Raw genomic sequence first — 19,702 nt, 5'->3', positions numbered from 1 at the left:
GTTGGTCAAGGAACGGCAATCTACATTTTTACACACTCACGTACACAACTACACACACGCGCGCACACACACACCCGTCAAACAGAAAACAGAGCCCGACGGATACGCGATCCATCAGTCTGTCCCGATATTATTGCAATATGCAGCAGATGGTTTCTTTACAACCACTTTCGGCTTGGTATATCTCGAATTTGGGCATGTCCAGCCGGAGGATACCGAAAGAAGATTTCAAAGAAGATTTTAAGTTATGGAATATTAAAAGTAGCATTTCTACAAGCTCACAGTGCTTGGTGATGTATTCCCGAGCTTGTAGATCTGCCATTTTTCTAAAGATGTGTTAAATAAGTTTCCATCTATCAAAAAGTTTAGTTTTTCATTCATGAGGTTGCTTACAAGTTAAATAGAATACTACAAAAAATAATCTTGGTCAAAACATGGGTGGTCTAAGACTCCAAAATTGAGATCGGAACCCCAAAAATCTGGCATCAGTCGGGCTCTACTGGGAACAATCAAAAGCCAAGCCACTGTGCAACACATTCAAAGTGACCAAACCATGGCCCTCGGCCGTGTGTGCATACTGTATGTGAACCAATGTGTTCATTGGTTTGACCTTCTAGAAATACAAGTAAAGTTTCTTTTGTTAAAAAAGGGACATGTACAGCACATTGAACATTGGTTCAACAGTGTTTTAAATGTGCTCCATAAGATGGATTGGGTGTGAACAGGCAGACTCGCATCAACGGCGCTTTCAGTGTGCCAGTGGTGGGACTTCCTTTAGATCTTGGTTGCAGAGTAAAGGTTTAACTTCTTGTTACTACTGGAAAACAAGGTTGTGGAATCTTAAGAACCATGGTTGGGAAACTTTGACAGGAAGAACAGGAGTCTCAAATATGACGGGAGCACAGTAAACACAACATAGCCCTAGCCGGGGAGCCACAGGCCCAAAAGCGGTTAAGGATTACCCTGTGACGTCATGACATGACTTTTTTCCATTCACTTGGTCTTTAAGGTCCACAGAATGAGAGGTCTGCTCTGCAGGAAACATCGCGAAAAAAAGTTTTGTATACCCAACCATAGACAACCAATATAAGGCAAAATGTCATCATACTGGGCTGGAGTGGCCACAGGGCATTTTCCCGGGGCATTTAGGCCTATGTTGTTCTGTAAAAGTGGTGGCATTAGGGCTTGTTTGTTTGCGTGTGTGCCGCGACGGAGCGGGCGGTAGAGTTTCTGCTATCTGCGCGCTGGTTGTGGTGGGCCGGTCTGGGCAAAATTCGCATGCTACAGCATGATGACATTTTGCCTTATATTGGTTGTCTATGGTGTGGTATACAAAAATGGCCACAACTCCTTTTTTGTGATATTTCCGGCAGAGCAGACCTCTCATTCTGTGGACCTTAATGACCAAGTGAATAGAAAAAAAAAAACACAAATACAAAGTATGTCATGACCCATCAGGTCCTCTCAATCTTTTGGTGCTGGCTCCCCGGCTCTGACACATTCAGATCCATTAGTACGACGTTACCTTCACGGATGCTTCTTTAGAGTCAAGGAAAACTCTTTATTTTATGACACAACATGGCCGTCATTTATTTTCATAGTATTTGCTAGAGTTGCTCCGATCGATCGGCCACGGATTTAAAATGGGCCAATTTTTACTCCAAATGACGAGATCGGTGATCGGCAATTTAACCCGATCAACCTTTTTACAAGTAGTACCACCTCAGAAATATCTGGCTCACCAAGTACCACCATAATATGTTATGTTAAAATACAGGAGCGTAGACGTGCTCCATCCTATTCAGCTATGCACAGTTAACACGGACATTTTATTTATTATTTGATTATTATTTGTGTTCCATTCCTAAGCCAATAATGCTGCTGCTCTGACGAAACGTCTAATCAGCCAAACTGATGATATTTCTAACGTTGATTAATCAGTCCTTAAATCTTCCATTAACGACTAGGTGTGCCGTCATGCTCATTTCAGCATGGCTGGGGAGCCTATTTCAACCAATGGCTTGGTCAGAAGAACTACCTCTAGTAATATTTCATGCCATGTGTCTTTTTCTATATACAGCAAGTAATACCATTTACATACCAGCATTTACAGATATTAGTTCAGTTGGGACTCTGGACATACGGGTTGAAACTGGCTAGAGGCGCTAGACACTCCTGTAAACCGGCTAGACACTCCTGTAAACCCATCTAGCTGTATCCAAAATCTCTGGTGCGCGAAAGATGATAAACAGGCCTAATGGCCAATAATCAGAAAATAAAGACTCCAAAGGAAAATTTATTTTACCACCTGAACGCGTGGCTTGCGGTAATTTATGATTAGCCTGACAGAGCAATGCTAGCACTGTTCATATGAAACCCACCTACAGTAGATAGTGCGTGCATGTGTGTGCGACAGGAGAGCATATTAAATGTCTCACATTATAAACAGATTAAACTATTACGGTGTGGACTTGTAGGTCAGTTGTGTTCCCTGCATGACACCGTTGTACAGCAAAGCAAAAACAGGCACTAACTAAGGCACAATACATAGAGCACTAACACAAAATATACCGTAGTTGGTTTCACTATTTAATTTAGCCTGTTGTTATAGCATTTGAATGCTTGGATGTTTATTATTGTACAACTATATATATACATTTTTTAAAATTATACATTTGAATATATTTCCAATATTAAAAATACAGTGCTGTACAGGGAAAACTGTCTGATACTGAACACACACTGCATCTTTAATCTGACTAAAATAATAGGCAAATATTCTGTGAAAATAGGCGAATATCCACCAAAAATAACAGATCTACAAGCTTGCGATGAGTCGTGTGCTAGTGGATTGGTTCAGCAAAGAGATTTGGTGTGGTGGGGTGGAAAAGGAGGAGACCAAGTATAGCCCCCTGAGGCACACCCCAGGGATCACGGCTGCCAACATCCCAGCGCTAAAAAGCCATATCTCTGGGAGAAGTAGCAATCCGCCCAGAGGTAGACTTATAATTGCACAAGGAAGAAGATAAAATAAAAATCATAATAAAAATAATGATAAGAGATGAACAATGACATTCACATGGATCGGAAAACACGACAAAAAAAACAAATATACATCCAAAATAAACCAACTAAAGCAGAGTTAAATGACTTGACAAATGATTTTCCTTTTGAAAAAAGGAAAATCGAACTCTTAGCCCACGTTTGAGAAGAGGGACACGTTCAACGTGGATACAAGGACTGGACCAACTTCAACATACAGAACAGAGCAGTGTTGTTTTCGTCGACTACTACATGGAAACGAAATGAAAACTAAGCTATGATGACTAAAACTAAGACTAAATATATCGACAATTTCGTCATATACAAACTAGACTAAAATGTTAAGGGACTGTTAAGAAAGTCATTTTACACTTGGTTGCGTGCTGAAAATAGCAGATAGATCTGCTATTTTCAGCAAGTGTAAAATCAGTCATTATGACGGCATCAAGGCCTGAGAAAATACATTTTAGTCGACTAAATCTACTGTAGATTTAGTAGACTAAAATCTTATGATATTTAGTCGAAAAGCTATTCAAGAGACTAATGACTAAAACTAAAATCAAAAAGTGCCGCCAAAAACAACACTGGAACAGATACAGGCACCAGAACGCAAAGCTCAACCAAAAATAAATAAAAAAAGGTTAAAGGGGAAATCCAAAAGTAAAACCAGCAACGCTCTAGGTTAGTCAGGGGGGTGGGGGGGGGGCAGGGGGTTAGGTCAGAGGCGAAAGGTGCAGGGATGGAGATGGCGGAGAGAGGGAGGGGGGGTGGGAGAAAAACCAAAAATGAGCGAGGGGGGGAAAGGTGGTTGCACTAGGGCTGGGCAATATCTCACTATGTATGAATATCGTGATATGAGACTAGATATATAATATCGTCTAGGAATTTGGATATTGTGATATGAAAATGTCCTGGTTGCAATCATGCAAGCCACATTCATATCCTTATGAACATTATCCTAATAATCCTACCGAATATTTATTTTTTTAAATCTGTATAAATCGTCACAATAACGATAAGGTATTTGGGGTCAGTTATGGTGATAATTGATTCGGAGAGAGACTCTTGGAAAAAAACAAGAAGCCAGAGTGCCAATATTTTATTAAGACAAATTAATCCAGCCTTCATCATGATGAAGGCTTAACCACCATTTTTGTCTTAACCTGCTGCGTCCTAATAAAGTATTGGCACTCTGGCTATTGGGGTGTGCGGTCCACTTTCTATTGGGGTGTGCGGTTCACTTTGTTTTTTCCAAGATTCCCTCTGCAGTTCTCTCTCCCGTGGGCTGGCACCACTACAAGGACTTGTAGGTGTGCGTTAGCATCTTTTGATTTGATTTGATTTGGTCCACGATATGGCCCAGCCCTGTTGTGCAGTAAGCAGACAGTTCACAGGCTGTACCTACCAGCACACGGTTATTTCTACAGACACCATTTAAACCTAGTGAGGAAAGATTTAAAGAGCAGCTCAAACAAAGGGTGCCCAAGTGATTGGGAGATGAAGAAACAGTCATGAACTTGGGGAAACTAAGCAAGAATACAGAATGTCAATATACTGTACAGCACTGGTTTACAACCTGGAAGTGGGCCCCCCAAATGACAGGCAAAGCAATAAGATTTGAATGATAATACTTTAATATAACAAAGTAATTTTTTATTCTTTTAAGCAATTTCTGTTTTCACTGCGATACTGATAAATACAAACTTAATGTTGGTTCCATTGATCCAAGCCACCACACAAATAGACATGGCCTGAAAATGCACTCTGATTCGGGACCCACTTGAAAACCTCAAAAGGTTGAGAACCACTGCTGTGTACAGCATAACAAAAGCGCTCATGCTCATTTTACTCTCAGGCATTCCTTACAAGAGAAACATTATGTGGGAAAGACTTATTTTCATGGGGCTGGTGTCAATTAATCTTAAAAGCAGCTTTAACGTGGAAAAAGCAGTATCGTCCAGATTAATCCGTTAAATCAATCAATTTATACAGTCTATGGCCATTATACAACTTTTCTTCCAAAGTATATTCCAATTGTCTATTGCGGAAGTTTTGAGTCAAGACATCTTAGCAGGCATTACAGCATGCAACAGTGTCACAACAGTCAAATACAATGGTGAAACCAAGACAGACAGACTGAAATAACAGGATTATAATTGATTTTTGGGTTAATTTCGTAGTCTGGCCAGGCATAAATCAAGATTGTCACAAAAAGGAAAGAAAAGCTGGTGCAAATTAAAACCCTGGTGCAAAACGAGAACAGTTTGTATTCTGTATGTTGAAATTTGACGAGTCATTGTTTAGAAGAGGTTTTTTTTTGACGTGGCATATGGCCATCGATGAGTGAATCTGGTGGTGTCTTACCTTGGGGTCGTAGTCGGGATCGTTTTCCTCGTCCGCTTCTTCCTCTCCCTCCTGAACGACATAGAGAGAGACATTAAACTATTTATTTTCAAAAATAGCAGATCTACAAGCTCAGAGCGCAGCACCGAGACACAAGCAGTGTCTCAAATACTAATGAGACAATGCTTCATTAGATATTGGATGGAGCCCGCGCACCACAGGCGCACAATGCTTCATTCCAAGTTTACAACATGATAAAGCTTTTTATTGTATTGTTCAGATAACGATCGGATCTGGAATGCTGTGCAACATTAATGCCTTGTAGTGCATGTGACCTGAAATACACTTATAAATAACTTGTAAGGTAAAATAAAATGTAAGGACTTAAATTACACACTTCTAATTTAACCCATTTTGGGCAGGAACCCCTTTTGGTGTTTTAAAGCATGATGTTATACTTTAGCTATTGAAAAATAGCAGATCTACAAGCTCAGAGCGACCGAGCGTCGCGCTATTAACAAAATCGTGAATGTGCCTCAAACTTTGGAATATATATTATTAGAGTGAACATTTTAACTCAAATCATTTTTAACTGCATCTGCAACAATCGATCATCATGAATCTTACCTCATCGTCGGCCTCCTCTCCTTCCTCATCGTACTACAAACAAAACAAATGTAGGGTTAGTAAGTTACAAATGAACAACTCTGGTCTAAGTCACATTTTTATGTACGCGCCAAAGAGAATTGCCGAATTGCTAGATGGACACTCACATCGTCATCGTCGTCCTCGATGGCCTCTCCGGTGAAGTAGAGCACCGCTCTGGGAACGATGCGCTCACGGATAAAGTGACCGATCTCAAAGTCTGCAGCCAGGATGGCCTCCGAGTCCTCATCCTGAAGGAAGCCACAATACAACCAGGTCTCTAGATCAGCACCATTCCAAACTCATACACTTATATAGAGGCTCTTCTGCCACTACAGTCTTCGTGGAGCGCAGCAACTTGTTTGACAACACCATAACTTAAAGGACAACTTTCGTTTTTTTCAACCAAGGTTCATGTTTTAGGTTATTAGAGAAAGTAAAACATGAGTGTTAATTTTTTTTTCATTTGCTGCTTTTTCGTTTTTGTGATTTTAGCCGTTTTTGACAGGGGGGCGGAAGCATTCGAGCATGGGGCTAAATATTTATTTTTTTACAACATTTTATAGCGATTTATTTTTTTAAATATTTACTATAGTCCTACTAGACCCCAAGAAATTACCTCTGGCCACAAAAGATCACAGGATCTACTGAATGTGAAGGTAGCCTACTGGGGGGAAGCCACACTGTGTCATAGGCTCAATATGTCCGTTTCACACATTCAGTAGATCCCATGATCGTTTGTGGCCAGATGTAATTTCTTGGGGTCCAGTAGGACTATAGTAAATAATAAATAAAATCGCTATAAAATGTTGTAAAAAAAATCATATTCATGCTCCCCTGTCAAAAACAGCTAAAATCCCTAAAACGAAAGAAAGCAGCAAATGAAAAAAAAACCCTCATATTTTACTCTCTAATAGAAACCTAAAACATGAACATTGGTTGAAAAAAAACTAAAGTTGTCCTTTAAGCATTAGTCACTAAAACAAATAATGTCTGGGAATTACACTATTATTCTTGAGTTGAAAAATTACTTACCAATTCTCCACTTTCAGGGACTGCAAAATGACAAAGAAATGAGGTAAATATGTTAACCACACACGCAAATGCAACTCAAAACCCCACCACTAACAGTCAATTCCCCAAGCTGAAGCTCAACATAGACATGAATACCTGTAATCGCAGCAAAAACTAAATCATAGAGTTTAGTCCCAGAGCAAAAAAATTGTGACTTCAGCAGCTTGACATAGTGTGGTTACATAAACTCAGAGCAACGATATAAGCTTTTCCTCCCAACTATTTTTTCCAAGCGCTTGAAAAGTGCCCGGACTATATTTGCACTTTTGCAGCCACCTCTACGGACAACCGTAAAGACGACTTTAGTAACGAAATAGTTCAACGTTGATGTTGTGACTTGTGAAAATAAGTCACAACAAAATAGCCAGTAAAAGACAAAACTTCAAAAACACATCAATATATTACAATATCAATAATTCCAGATGACATCTAGGGCTGTATTTTGCGTGTCTTAAGTACCTGGTCTTATTACTTAACTTAAGACCTGGAGGCGTGATCAATCCCATTTGGCTATTATGAGTGTCCAAAGAGCATTGACCACGCCTCCAGGTCTTAAGTTAAGCAATAAGACCTGGTACTTAAGACACGCAAAATACAGCCCCATGTCTCATAATATGTATTCAGCCCAGCCCTAGAATCAACTGTATTCTGCATTAATGACCAGATGACAGACAGGCCGGTCCTTACCCTCTGGCGGGGTGAAGAAGTTGAAGAAGGAGTCGTTGGGGACGGTTTTGGTTACCGTCCTGACGGTGCCGCGACCCTTGTGCTTCTGCTTCTTCTTGATTGTTTTCAACGTGACGTTTTTGCCCTTCGTCCAGTCGATCGTGCACCTGGGAAAGGGTGGAGGACAGAAAACCACTTCAGAATGATCCAGGATCAGAGCAGGGGTGGGCAACTTTGACGACGGAGAGGGCGGCTATATTTCCACTCTCACTCCAGAGGGGCCACGTTGCACATTTCTGTCGTAGCAAAAATTGCCGATTTACAAGGTCAAAACGCGTCGCGAACTTGTAGATCAGCTATTTTTTTTTGCTATATTCGAATTCAAATCCTGAATTATGTTTTGACATTTTTGAAATGGAATCCTGAAAAATAACCTTTTTATTTAATTTCAAATGCTTTTAGTTATAGTTATGTTAATTTTGTATGAACTAAATAAACGAATACATTGGACATAAAAAGACAACATTTTAATACTCCATTAAAGCCACTAATATAGAATTAAGTAATTAACGTGGATCATGTTCGCATGTTTGGAATTGTAACAGCAGAAAACGGATTGTGAACTGACTGAAAGTGTAATGCTTTATGGTGTCGTCCACTCAGTTAACAGTTTTTGTATTGAGTTGTGCTTGAAATGTACTGTAATTCTGCAAACCGTTAATAAATACTTCAATCAAAAAAGTTAACTGGTGGTCCTTGCTCTAGTCTCAAGCACCAATTGTAAACCTTTTTAATTGCATTCAGATAATGCCCTCACTGAAATGTGTAATTACATTCCAATTGATTTGGAGCTGGCATGTTTAACGACAGCCAGCTCTGCCCGTCTGCGTTTTCCTCACCCTGTGGAGCCCATGATCTGTGTCTGCGTGCATGTTTTCCTCACCCTGTGGATCCCATGATCTGTGTCTGCGTGCATGTTTTCCTCACCCTGTGCAGCCCATGATCTCCGGCCCGTCGAAGGAGAAAGGGTCGTTTTCATCGGGGACAGATCTCATCTTGTAGGTTTTTGTCAGCAGTGTTTGTGTGAAGAAGTCATTTGGCTCAAAGTAGAATTCTAATGTGAAACTCTGGAACAACAAGAGAGAAAACAGGATGTCACTATTAAAATAACTAGAACAGTGTACACTACTGTGCCATTTATATTGATCTGCCATTTGTCCAGCATCTGTCCAGGATCATTTCACTAGGTTGTCTCAATTACATGGCATCCATATTAACAGGACACTGGACAATAGGTAGATGACCGTCAATAGAATAGCACCCATGTTGACTGAATGAGCAGTAGATAGGGCCCATGTTGACTGAATGAGTAGGAACTCACCATAGGCTGTCCTGGGTCTGAGAATTTGACTTTGATATCTTGTAAGTGTTTTAGGATGGGTTCGTCGTGTTCCTGGGGAGAAAAATTATATTGTCAGATGGAGAAACGGTTTCATGTGTTGCCTGCGCCATGATGACCAGAATTAGAATCTGTCATTGTACTAGACAACGAAAATGAGGTAGCAATCCAACTCAGTGCATCACACACACACACACACACACACACACCAGTGTTGTTTTTGTCGACTAAAACCAAGATGAAAAATGTTCGTCGACTACCTTTTTTCACTGACGAAAACTAAATGGAAACTAAATGAAAACTAAGCTATGATGACTAAAACTAAGAGTAAATATACTGACAATTGTCAACAAATAAAAACTAGACTAAAATGTTAGGAAGGGACTAGTGGACAAGAAATCCAGTATAAGTCATTTTACAATTAGTTGTATGCTGAAAATAGCCGATCTACAAGCCCACAACGCGTCGCAGTGCAACGCGTTGTGGGCTTGTAGAAGTGAAAAAAACTGTCATTACGACAGCATCAAGGCCCGCCAAAATACATTTTGTTTGACTAAATCAACTGTAGATTTAGTCGACTAAAACTAGACCAACACTAAGACATTCAGTCTTTGACTAAAACTTAAATCAAAATGTGCTGCCAAAAACAACACTGACACACGAAAAACCATTCATGAAATATAAAAAAACATTTCACAGTATATTATATTGCACATCAGTCCATTAACAGACTGCACAAAGTCAAGTGTATCAGATGTGTAGTGTTGAGAGCAATGACAGCCATTCCTCAGTTTGTTTTTGCTCTGATGGCCCAATAGTGCCTCCCTGAGGACAGCAGTTCAAGTCACCTGGGCGCTTTGATCTTCTCCACCTTCTCCACCAGAGCCAGGCCCCAGCCTGCGTGCAGAGCACACTACAGACTCCTAGCACGGGAGTTGTCCAATTAGGTTTCAAACGTGTCACAACAATCTCTCACGGCTCTGGCATGACAACCATTTACTTCTCCACCTTTACACACGTCTCCACCCTCTAAATATCGAGGGTGTAAAGCGGCTTGAATTTACCCAACGAGGCGACATAGCAGTCATCCTGCGTTCTACTGCCCTCGCACGATGCACAGAACAAACACAGCCAGAAGTAGTAGCTTCATAGTCACACAACCTCTCTCCTTACCGTTGATACGGTTACATGCAAGACGTTGAAGGACTATTGTAATCCATATACTCGGCCTCTAGTATCACAATACTTGGCTAAACAAATAGATTAAAAAAAAATAATAATGTATTAGAAGTCTATGGCTTTATAAGTAGCGCCACATCTTTGTGGAGCTTGCAATGTCGGCCTATCCTGTCATTTAATTTTGCAGGCAGACACATGCGTGTCAACGGATTAGTCAACGGATTTGGGCATTCACTTCACATAATAATTTGGGGGTCCAGTTATGTGCAGCTCTGGTCCCCAACGGTACTAAATGTTTGTCCCAGTCCATTCCTGCTGAAAGACAATAGAATAGGCTATGGATATCTGACTGATCATTAATTATGCTAGTGCTACCTGATGCAATGACAACTAGCATACCAGGACAGCTCCACTATCTCCTCTCTGCTTAGTCATACAACTGAAACCTGACAGTTGGGAGGTCGAACACCAGTTTTATTTTATTTCTACATTTCTCTGACAATTGACAGGCCAAATACATATGCTTTTAATTTCTTAATTGCAGTGCAATCCCACATGTCACAGAAGGGTGTGAAACCGCCTCAGGCCAGTAGGTGGGAGCAGAGAGCCAGTTCTCCTCTGGGAGAGAATTTGCATCTGGAGTGACCTAGTTTCCTCCTCCAGCAGCAGCATATCCTATTGCATCGTCTGGTCCGTCTGTCCTTCCATCCTCACCTGGAGCACATCCACATTCTGTCTGTCTGTCTGCCCATCCTCACCTGCAGCACATCCACATTCTGTCTATCCATCCTCATCTGTCACTGAGCACATCAGTGTTGTTTTTGGCAGCAGATTTGGCAGCAGATTTTTAGTTTTAGTCATAGTCTCTTGAATAGTTTTCATTTAGTTTTAGTCATATTTTAGTCACCTGGAATGTCTTAGTGTTAAATATAGTTTTAGTCGACTAAATGTCATAGAATTTTTGATTAAATCTAGTTGATTTAGTCGAACAAAATGTATTTGGGCGGGCCTAGATGCCGTCGTAATGACATTTTTCTCACTTGCTGAAAATAGCCGATCTACAACTTGTAGACAGTCTATTTTCAGCATGCAACCAATTGTAAAATGACTTATACTGGATTTCTTGTCCACTAGTCCCTTCCTAACATTTTAGTTTAGTTTTTTTTTTTTTTCATTTTGGTCGACGAAAAACAACACTGGAGCGCATCCTTCCTTCCTCACCTGCATCATGTCACTGAGCTGAGCAGGTCCACGTTCTTGAAGACTGTTAACCAGAACTCTCACCTGCAGCATGTCACTGAGCAGGTCCACATTCTTGAAGACCGTTAACCAGAACTCCGGGATGCCCTTGGGGTCTTCCTTCTCCTCGTCCTTCTTCTCTTCCTCTACCTTTGCCTTCTCTTTCATCTCTTCCTAAAAAAAAGGAAAGAAAAACAGGAGATGATTGATGGAGGGATGAAAAGAGAGAGAAAGACAGTAGAGGATGATGGAGGGATGAAGAGAGCGAGAGAGAGAAAGACAGGAGAGGATGATGGAGGGAAACAATGATTTTTATTCCCCACCCGCACTTTAATTAAATGCTTCACTCAGCAGCGCCATCCACCAAATGCCACAACATGGAGAATTAGCATTCGGCAGCGCCGCAAAATTAAATCTCTATTCCAATCGCCATTAGCACCATCTCAGGGTGGGGTGGGGGGGGGAGAATCGAACAGGAATAAGCAGAGGGCTCCGGTTCCAAAAGAAACAGTAAAAAGATCAAAAGCGATTAACCCATTTTGACCTGGGGACGATTCTGCAAATATCTTCTAAATCCTGAATGTTTTCTTGAAAAAGCTGTTTTTCTATGTCAGTCGTTCTCAAACACTTTGTCACTTTTCACGATTCTTCAAAAATAGCAGACCTACAAGCTCGTAGCGCTCCACTTGGTGGCGCGCTATGAGCTTGTAGATCTGCTATTTTCCAATAGCTAAAGCATTACATAATGCAACACCAAAAAGGGGTTAAAGCTGCATTGTGACACGAGGAATGAACATTGTACCCTGATGAGGGTTTCATTGAGATAATGACCATAACATCTCCTTCCATGTTTTTAGAAAACCACAATAATGCCTCCTCAAAGTTGTTACTGTGACAAAAACTAGGAAATATGACCATATTACACCAGTACTAAAATCCTTACATTGGCTACCAGTGTCCCAGAGAATTGGCTTTAAAATGTTGTTACTTGTTTATAAATCCGTCTGTGGCTTTGGGCCCAGCTACATCTCAGACACGCTGAAGCCATATGAACCCTCCAGAACCCTTAGGTCATCTGGGGCTGGCCTACTGATAGTTCACCCGATAATTGCAACAAAACATGGTGAAGCAGCATTTCACCATTATGCACCACAAACCTGGAATAACATTCCAGGTTACATTAGGAAATCCCCAACCATAGCCGTTTTTAAATCCAATTTAAAAACATATTTATTTAACATTGCATATCCCAGTGATGTCCAATAACAGCTAGGTCTTGCCTGGACTTTAAATTAGCTGTGTTTTCTGTTTCTATTAAAGGTGGCATTTGTTGTAATTTATATGCTCCTATATCTTATTTTAATTGTATTTATTATAATCCGTATTCATTTTAAAGTGCACTGTTGCACTCTGTATAGCACTTTGAATTGCCTCGTGTATGAAAGGTGCTATATAAATAAAATTGCCCTGCCCTGCCAGTTTATACATCTGGGTGGGGTGGGTTGCAGCTTTGAGTCACTCCAATAAAAGATTTCTAAGCGGCATGCAGGCGTAAAAGTCACCTGTACCTGCTTACTTACTGTCAACTCTTCCTCCTCATCTGCCTTCCATTCACACTCCTCATCTGTGGGTTCGTAGATTGCTTTGACGATGTCACTCCTCTGTGGGGGAAAAAGGGTGAGAAGAATGGCAGAAAATGTCAGAATTTGGAACAGCAATCAGGCAGAATGGCATTGTATTTGTATATAATTTTAATACGATATGAATATTGCGGCCCAATATGCTGTAAAACGTTCTCTCTTTATCCATATGGTCCGGTCCTGACTCCTGTATGGGCCACGGTTGGTGCTGAGAAATATGCTCTCGAGTCTTGTGAGATCAAATTAATGATTCATAATTATCTTAATAGCCTAATTTTTTTATGTTTTAGTTTACGTGGCACAGAGTCTCGCCAGAACTCACACCAATTTTATTGTTATTATTATTTTATTATTCTATCAATTTGATTACGGTATTCTTTTATATTTTTTTTATATATTAGAATATGGAATATTCGTTGGCAGGGTGCCTGCAGTAGGGCAGCAGAGGAGGACCAGAGTTCCGAAGCACTTGCTTCAAAAGATGCAAATCTCCTCCGAGGGAGTACGATGCCAACATCTAGAGGGAAGGCTGGAGACAGCAGAAGCCCATAGAAAACTCCCAAGAAAGACACAGCTGTTGTCAACCAAGATAAACGCAACATGAGCCCACTTGCCAAGCCAACACATTAGTTCCCTAAGACAGTGGTTTGGCAGGGGATACAGCTTGCTGCTGTGTGTGCGCCCCATCCGTCCTACAGTATATCGATGCAGTCAGCTGTACCATCCTAAAAATCAGAGGGTGTCAACATTTCGGGAGTTTCAGAGGGCATAAAAAGTACAAATTTCAGATTGATAGTCCATTTGTGTGTTGGGTTTTATGCTCCGCTCGCTTGTCAGTGATGCTCTTACCGTTAATAAAAATAAATTAATATTTAAAACCTTCTGTGCGAATAAAAGGGTGAAAAACTATCAGGAGTTCCGACCTGGCCCTTCCCACCTGAAAGAAAAAGAACTGCAATATATTCTGGGCTCTGCCTGAAACGGCCTTGCTTTCTTTTCAAAACGGAAAGCATCCTTCTCCTTAAATCTCCAGCTAGCTTCAAAGAGCAGCCAAGCGAGGGGGTGGGGGGGGGGGGTGTCTGTGCTGGCTAAGCAGAGGCAGAAACGGCAGCACAAAAGATCTGTGCATACAGATGGCCGTCTGATCGAGGCCAACAGATGCTGTGGTAGAACGACTCCTGCCACAATGTTATAGAGCGCGGTGCGCCGGCAATAGTTCGTTTTTTGACGACCAAGTATGCGCGTCTCAGCTCAGGTGTCACAAAGCAGAGACACTCGTTGTGCAGTTCAATGTTAACTGTTCAATACACACAAGGTTCAAGAGGCTTGGGGGTCCCACAGATTCCTTCCTCATTAAAGTCTGTGATAGACGATTAGAGTTTCTATGAATACTTTGCCGATATACAGAAATGTAAAGGCATATTATATTCCTTAATTAAATATTTATTTGACCATTGACGATACAGGGCCAGGCGATGGCATCTGTGTATGTGCGTTCCTCGGCCACACGCGCGCGCAGACAGCGTTACATTCACAGAAAACCACCCAATGATAGAACCGCGTAATTTGATAAATTACTACTGGTTATCAAATGTTAACAACTACCGATTTCTTCTTAATTCTTAATTGCGATTAATCGATTAACATCCCTAGACTGAGACAATTTGAATATTCACATTGGCCTTTCAACAACACATGAGTATTGATAGCTATAACCATTACTTTTAATTAGAAGGGGAAAAAATAGAGTTATTCGTCTGCCCCGTTAAGTGGAAAGCTAATTTTATTTTTTATTTATGTTCAAGGCCCAAAACACAATTAAATCATTCAGGAAGGGAACCCCTTTTGGCGTTTTAACTAAGCAATGTGTTATACTTTAGCTGTAGAAAAATAGCAGATCTACAAACTCATAGTGTGGCATAGTGTGGTAGATCTGCCATTTTTGAAAAATGGTGAAAATGTGTGAAAATATTTGAATATATTTTCTTTCACAGTGAATCCTATTAACTCAAATATTGGTTTCTGGTTGGGTCCCTGGAAATACATATTTTCAGACGGGGGGGAAGAATTTTTGTAGTATCGAGCTCAGGTCGAAATGCGTTAAGAAAACACCACCAGGATGGACTGTGTGCGGTAGCCTGGTTAATAAACCAGACCGAATCAGCAGGTGGCAAAAGAAAAATTGCCTGCCGGCGGATTACGGTCTGGAGAGGCTCAATTGTACGCCCATTTCCTACACCAGAGAAATGGGGCAGCCAATCGGGACACTGTATGCAATATGGGCGGGCTTTGGTACAGTGACTTTCAATGCTTGAGACCTTTGACTGACAGTAGCTCTGACCAATTGCGTCAAAGAGAAAATGTTTCAACCCGCCGCCCTGGAAATGAAATCCAAGCCGAGCCTCCCCAGACTAATATCCCGCGGTCCGTGCGATATTAGTCTGGTTTATTAACCAGGCTATGTGTGCGGTCCAGGATGTGTGAGGTCGAAGTACGTACTTTGTCGAAGAGGGGCTGGTAGAGGGCGGCGTACTTTCTCTCCAGTTCATGGACCTCCTCGTAGAACTTGGCCTCGATGTGAGCGCATTTCACCTGGAGGTTCTTGAGGGCGTTGACGCGTCTCTTTACAACCTTTGGTAAACTGAGGGCAGGGACAGGGACACATGAGGACACACCATGGAGGACACAGGGACGGACAAAAAGGGACAGAAACACAGGGACAGACAGGGACACACCAGGAGGACACAGGGACAGACAGACGGACACACGTCAGGGGATTCATATCACAATCAGATATTATTCTAAGTCAAGCTGTATGGGGGGAAACCCAGTGGTGGTAAATAAAATAAAAACATTGTGTGAAATATTTTAAAATACATGGCCTTGATCCCTTAATATTCAGTTTGACAATATGTGCGACCATGTTTCTGGAAAGAAGTAAAACACACCAGTATCATTTATATGACATCGGCACAGAACTAAGGAAAACGACCTTTAGGCATCAAGCAAGACGTGACATTTTGCAGGAGTTGACACCAAGTTCTCAGAGGCACTTGCTCCTCGGGCAAGTGCAGGTCATTTTCTACTTGTCCAAAAGGTGTAGCCCACTGGCCCGAAAAGTAAAATTGTCCATTATAAAATGGGTAAAATGTGCGTTTGTAGAATAAGTAAATGGTCACGTTGTTCTTCATGAATAGCCAATAATATTTAATGAATACACCCGGTCGGGCAACCTGAAAGCAAACTCCACTTGCTGGGAACGTTTTATTTATTTACTTGGCACGGGCAGTCGGAACAACAGTTAGGGTCAACCCCTGGCCCTTTTCACCAAGTGGTAAAAACCAACAGAGCTTTTGTGTTTTCTCCATTGAAAGAAGTTCTGTATGGTGATAATGCTAACTAGTAATACTTGTGACGTTCCAGTCGAGAGAGAATCTTAGTGTATTTTGTAATTAACAGCTGGCCTCTGGAGACGTTGGGGGGCCCCCAGAGATTGTAGTGAAATCTCCAGCGAGTCATTAGGTTGCTAAATGGCATCATTGCTACAAAAAGCGCCTCGAGTAGGAGACGTATGTGCTTTGGTTAAGACCACGTGACCCAGCCCCTCTAGGACCAAGACATCAATAAAGGGGTGTTTGTGCTCTTCACATGGGACAGTGACGCATACATTTGAACACGGGCACACCCAGGGACTCTTCACATGGGACAGGGACGCGTACATTTGAACACGGGCACACCCAGGGAAGCAGCCGCTTTGAATGAACCGCGTCTACGTTTACGTCGTCACAAGTTAAGGACAGTCACATAGATTCAGTCTCACTCTACAAAGTAATGAGCTTGATGAGCTAATGAACGCTCGCGGGCGTTTGTCATTGACGGACAAATATCACATATCTTCACTCGTTTGTTCGTGACTGCCTTCAGATGAAATGACAACAGCAGCTCTTACAGCTATTCTTTTTTATTTTTTACCAGAATCTTATGATACAAATACAAAATCTCCACCATTACAGTCGGCAACATAGAAGAGTGTGCAGTTTTGGAGTAAAGATCGTCTTTGGTTTCTTTCAATAGAATGTGATTATAGGCAAGTTTCAGATTAGAAGTATGTCTGCTCGGCCTGGGCCGTGGCTCAGCGGTCCAGGCACCTTGGCTGGTAATCCAGTCTGGCCGCTGGTAATCCAGTGTGCCGCGGGTTCGACTCCCGATCCCGACGGCCTTTACTGCATGTCACTCCCCCATCTCTCTCCCCATTTCCTGTCAGCCTACTGTCTGTCCCTCCATAACAAAATATAAAATAAAGGCGAAAGCCACAGAAATACATTTAAAAAAAAGTAGTATGTCTGCTCTGCTCACTGGGATAAATAAATAAATAATAAAAACAAACGAGAGAGCACAGGAGACCGTCTGGCACGGTGAAGTTATGGCTAGAGCCATGCCGTAAACCAGCGCAGCGCTTTAGCCTCGGGGTCTCTCTACAAGTCCGGATGGACATCCAAGTGCCTGCTTTAATGGCAGAGTGAATAAATTATGCCATGCTTGCTTAAGAGTGGCAGTGATCGTTGAGCTCTCACCTCTCCATGTACCCCGAGGGCGAGCCCACCAGGCCGTCCAACCTCTCCTGTAGAGCGGCCAGGATCTGTGGGTTCTGCATCATCTGTACTGTGAGCTGGCGAGCTGTGGATGCACACAGAATAGGACACACTTCAAGAGCCGCGTTCACAACAGCGTAGAGCGATACATTTTGGGCCCTGCTAAATGACAGGAGACACACGTGCACGTGCGCGTGTTTGTGTATTACAGTTTCACATAGTTGACTAACAGTGGCATGTCAATTATACATGGTTAGGTTTGTAAATTAAAACAAATCATGCAATATACTGTACAACGTACAATAAGTAAACTTATATCTAAATGCCGATGTTTCAAGATCAAGACCAGAAATGCTTTTTGGATGTTAAGTCTGAGACTCTGGAATAGTTGACTGGCTACGCAAGACCATGAAGGGCAATATAAAGGCCTTATCTAGAATGCAAATTAATTCTAGATGCAAATTCTGCCTTTATCAACACCCTGAACGCAGACGGATCTCTCATCCACTTTTCCCTTCAAAAACATTAGTACACGCTTAGTACAGAGCCATGGGGGACCCCAGTACAGAACCATGGGGGACCCCAGTCAATGATTTATATTCATAGTACGACAGTGTGGAGAAGCCGACAATCTGCAAGCTCACAACGTGACTAGAAAGCAAGCGTAAATATGAGGCATAGCAACTCTTACTGTTGGATATAGGGACAATAAAGCACGAGCGTATCCCACGTACTGTAAATGGGACAGATACTCCTGGACAACTCGGGAAGCGAACCAGGATTTTGACAGCAGTGTAAACGTACAATGCACTGCTCTGTGACAGATGGACAGGTACAATGCACTGCTCAGTGACACCTGGACAGGTACAATGCACTGCTCAGTGACAGCTGGACAGGTACAATGCACTGCTCAGTGACAGCTGGACAGGTACAGTGTGGCATCAAAGCTCACTCGGCTGGCTAACTGCAGAAGGTGAGTTGACAAGTATTGACATTCTGAAATAATTTGCACCAGTTTTACAGCCGTGACAATATTCCAAAACTCAATAGTATCTACATCTGCCACCTGTCATTATCGATAATAACGCATGTCCTTATATGTGTAGGGGGTTATCGATAATCACGTGTGTGTTTATCGATAATCACGCATCACCTTTGCCATAAGACAGTGGTTCCCAAAGTGGGGTCCTTGAGGGGGTTCCAGGGGGTCCCCAGCTAAATGATAGTTTGGAACCAAATGGACCCTTATGGGTCTGTAACTCAAATGGTGTGCAAATGGAACCACTCAGAGTTACATTTAAATTGATTTTACAATATAAATTTGGGGTCCTAGAGATAGAAATGCCATTACATGGGGGGTCTAATGCATGTCAAACTGGGGGTTAAACGGGTTGAGAATCACTGCTAGAGCCGTAAAGATCTTTTCTCATGGGGGTCCCTGGCATTCCCTTTTCACGTGGGGGTTCGTGGGCTAAGTGTCAATTTGGGGGTCCTTGACATGAAAAACAAAAATAAATGGCAGTGGGAACCATGAGACAACCGTGTGCAGCGCAGACGACTGAAAAGCGAGGAGGAAGCTGCTGCATAATTTATAACCAAGCCAGCAGGCTTACTTTCTGCCTTCCGTTGCCTTTAAATGCCAACGCCAGGTTCCCAAATCTCTTCAGTGGAGATTCATGGGGTCACAACTCACTGCGTTGTGTTGACCCACTCTCATTCTCTCAGCATGCAAACAGTGGCAAGCTGGAACTCTGCATTACTCTCATTGCAATTCGATAATTTCACTGCGCGTTTGAGGCTCACGCAAAGAGGTTTTCGCTGAACGCTTGTGTGTGTTCACCGTCAGTCAGCATGGCTAGCCTTTTGCGTATTTATAGTCTAAA

The 19,702-nt window shown here is 42.0% G+C and overlaps 1 protein-coding gene across 5 annotated transcripts in view; it reads right to left on the bottom strand.

The window, feature by feature from the left end:
• nap1l1 (nucleosome assembly protein 1-like 1) overlaps positions 1-19,702 on the bottom strand; it is a 34,108-nt gene that overhangs the window by 2,406 nt on the left and 12,000 nt on the right. Inside the window, exons 4-15 of one of the 5 annotated variants that reach the window (XM_080757850.1) lie at positions 17,802-17,904; positions 15,727-15,868; positions 13,156-13,248; positions 11,570-11,761; positions 9,152-9,223; positions 8,758-8,897; positions 7,792-7,937; positions 7,066-7,085; positions 6,159-6,281; positions 6,013-6,045; positions 5,407-5,457; positions 4,448-4,482 (exon numbers count right to left, since the gene is read on the bottom strand). In XM_080757850.1, coding sequence (XP_080613976.1) covers positions 4,477-4,482; positions 5,407-5,457; positions 6,013-6,045; positions 6,159-6,281; positions 7,066-7,085; positions 7,792-7,937; positions 8,758-8,897; positions 9,152-9,223; positions 11,570-11,761; positions 13,156-13,248; positions 15,727-15,868; positions 17,802-17,904 — 1,121 coding nt within the window. In that variant the 3' untranslated portion in view covers positions 4,448-4,476. The remainder of the gene's footprint in view (positions 1-4,447; positions 4,483-5,406; positions 5,458-6,012; positions 6,046-6,158; positions 6,282-7,065; positions 7,086-7,791; positions 7,938-8,757; positions 8,898-9,151; positions 9,224-11,569; positions 11,762-13,155; positions 13,249-15,726; positions 15,869-17,801; positions 17,905-19,702) is intronic. The other 4 variants (XM_080757848.1, XM_080757851.1, XM_080757849.1 and 1 more) reach the window with 4 other exon arrangements.

The sequence above is a fragment of the Protomyctophum bolini genome (genome assembly GCF_963924005.1).
Source record: "Protomyctophum bolini genome assembly, chromosome: 23".
NCBI classification, from domain to species: domain Eukaryota; kingdom Metazoa; phylum Chordata; class Actinopteri; order Myctophiformes; family Myctophidae; genus Protomyctophum; species Protomyctophum bolini.
The sequence above is the reverse complement of the archived record's forward strand: the minus strand, read 5'-3'. Positions and strand labels throughout refer to the sequence as shown.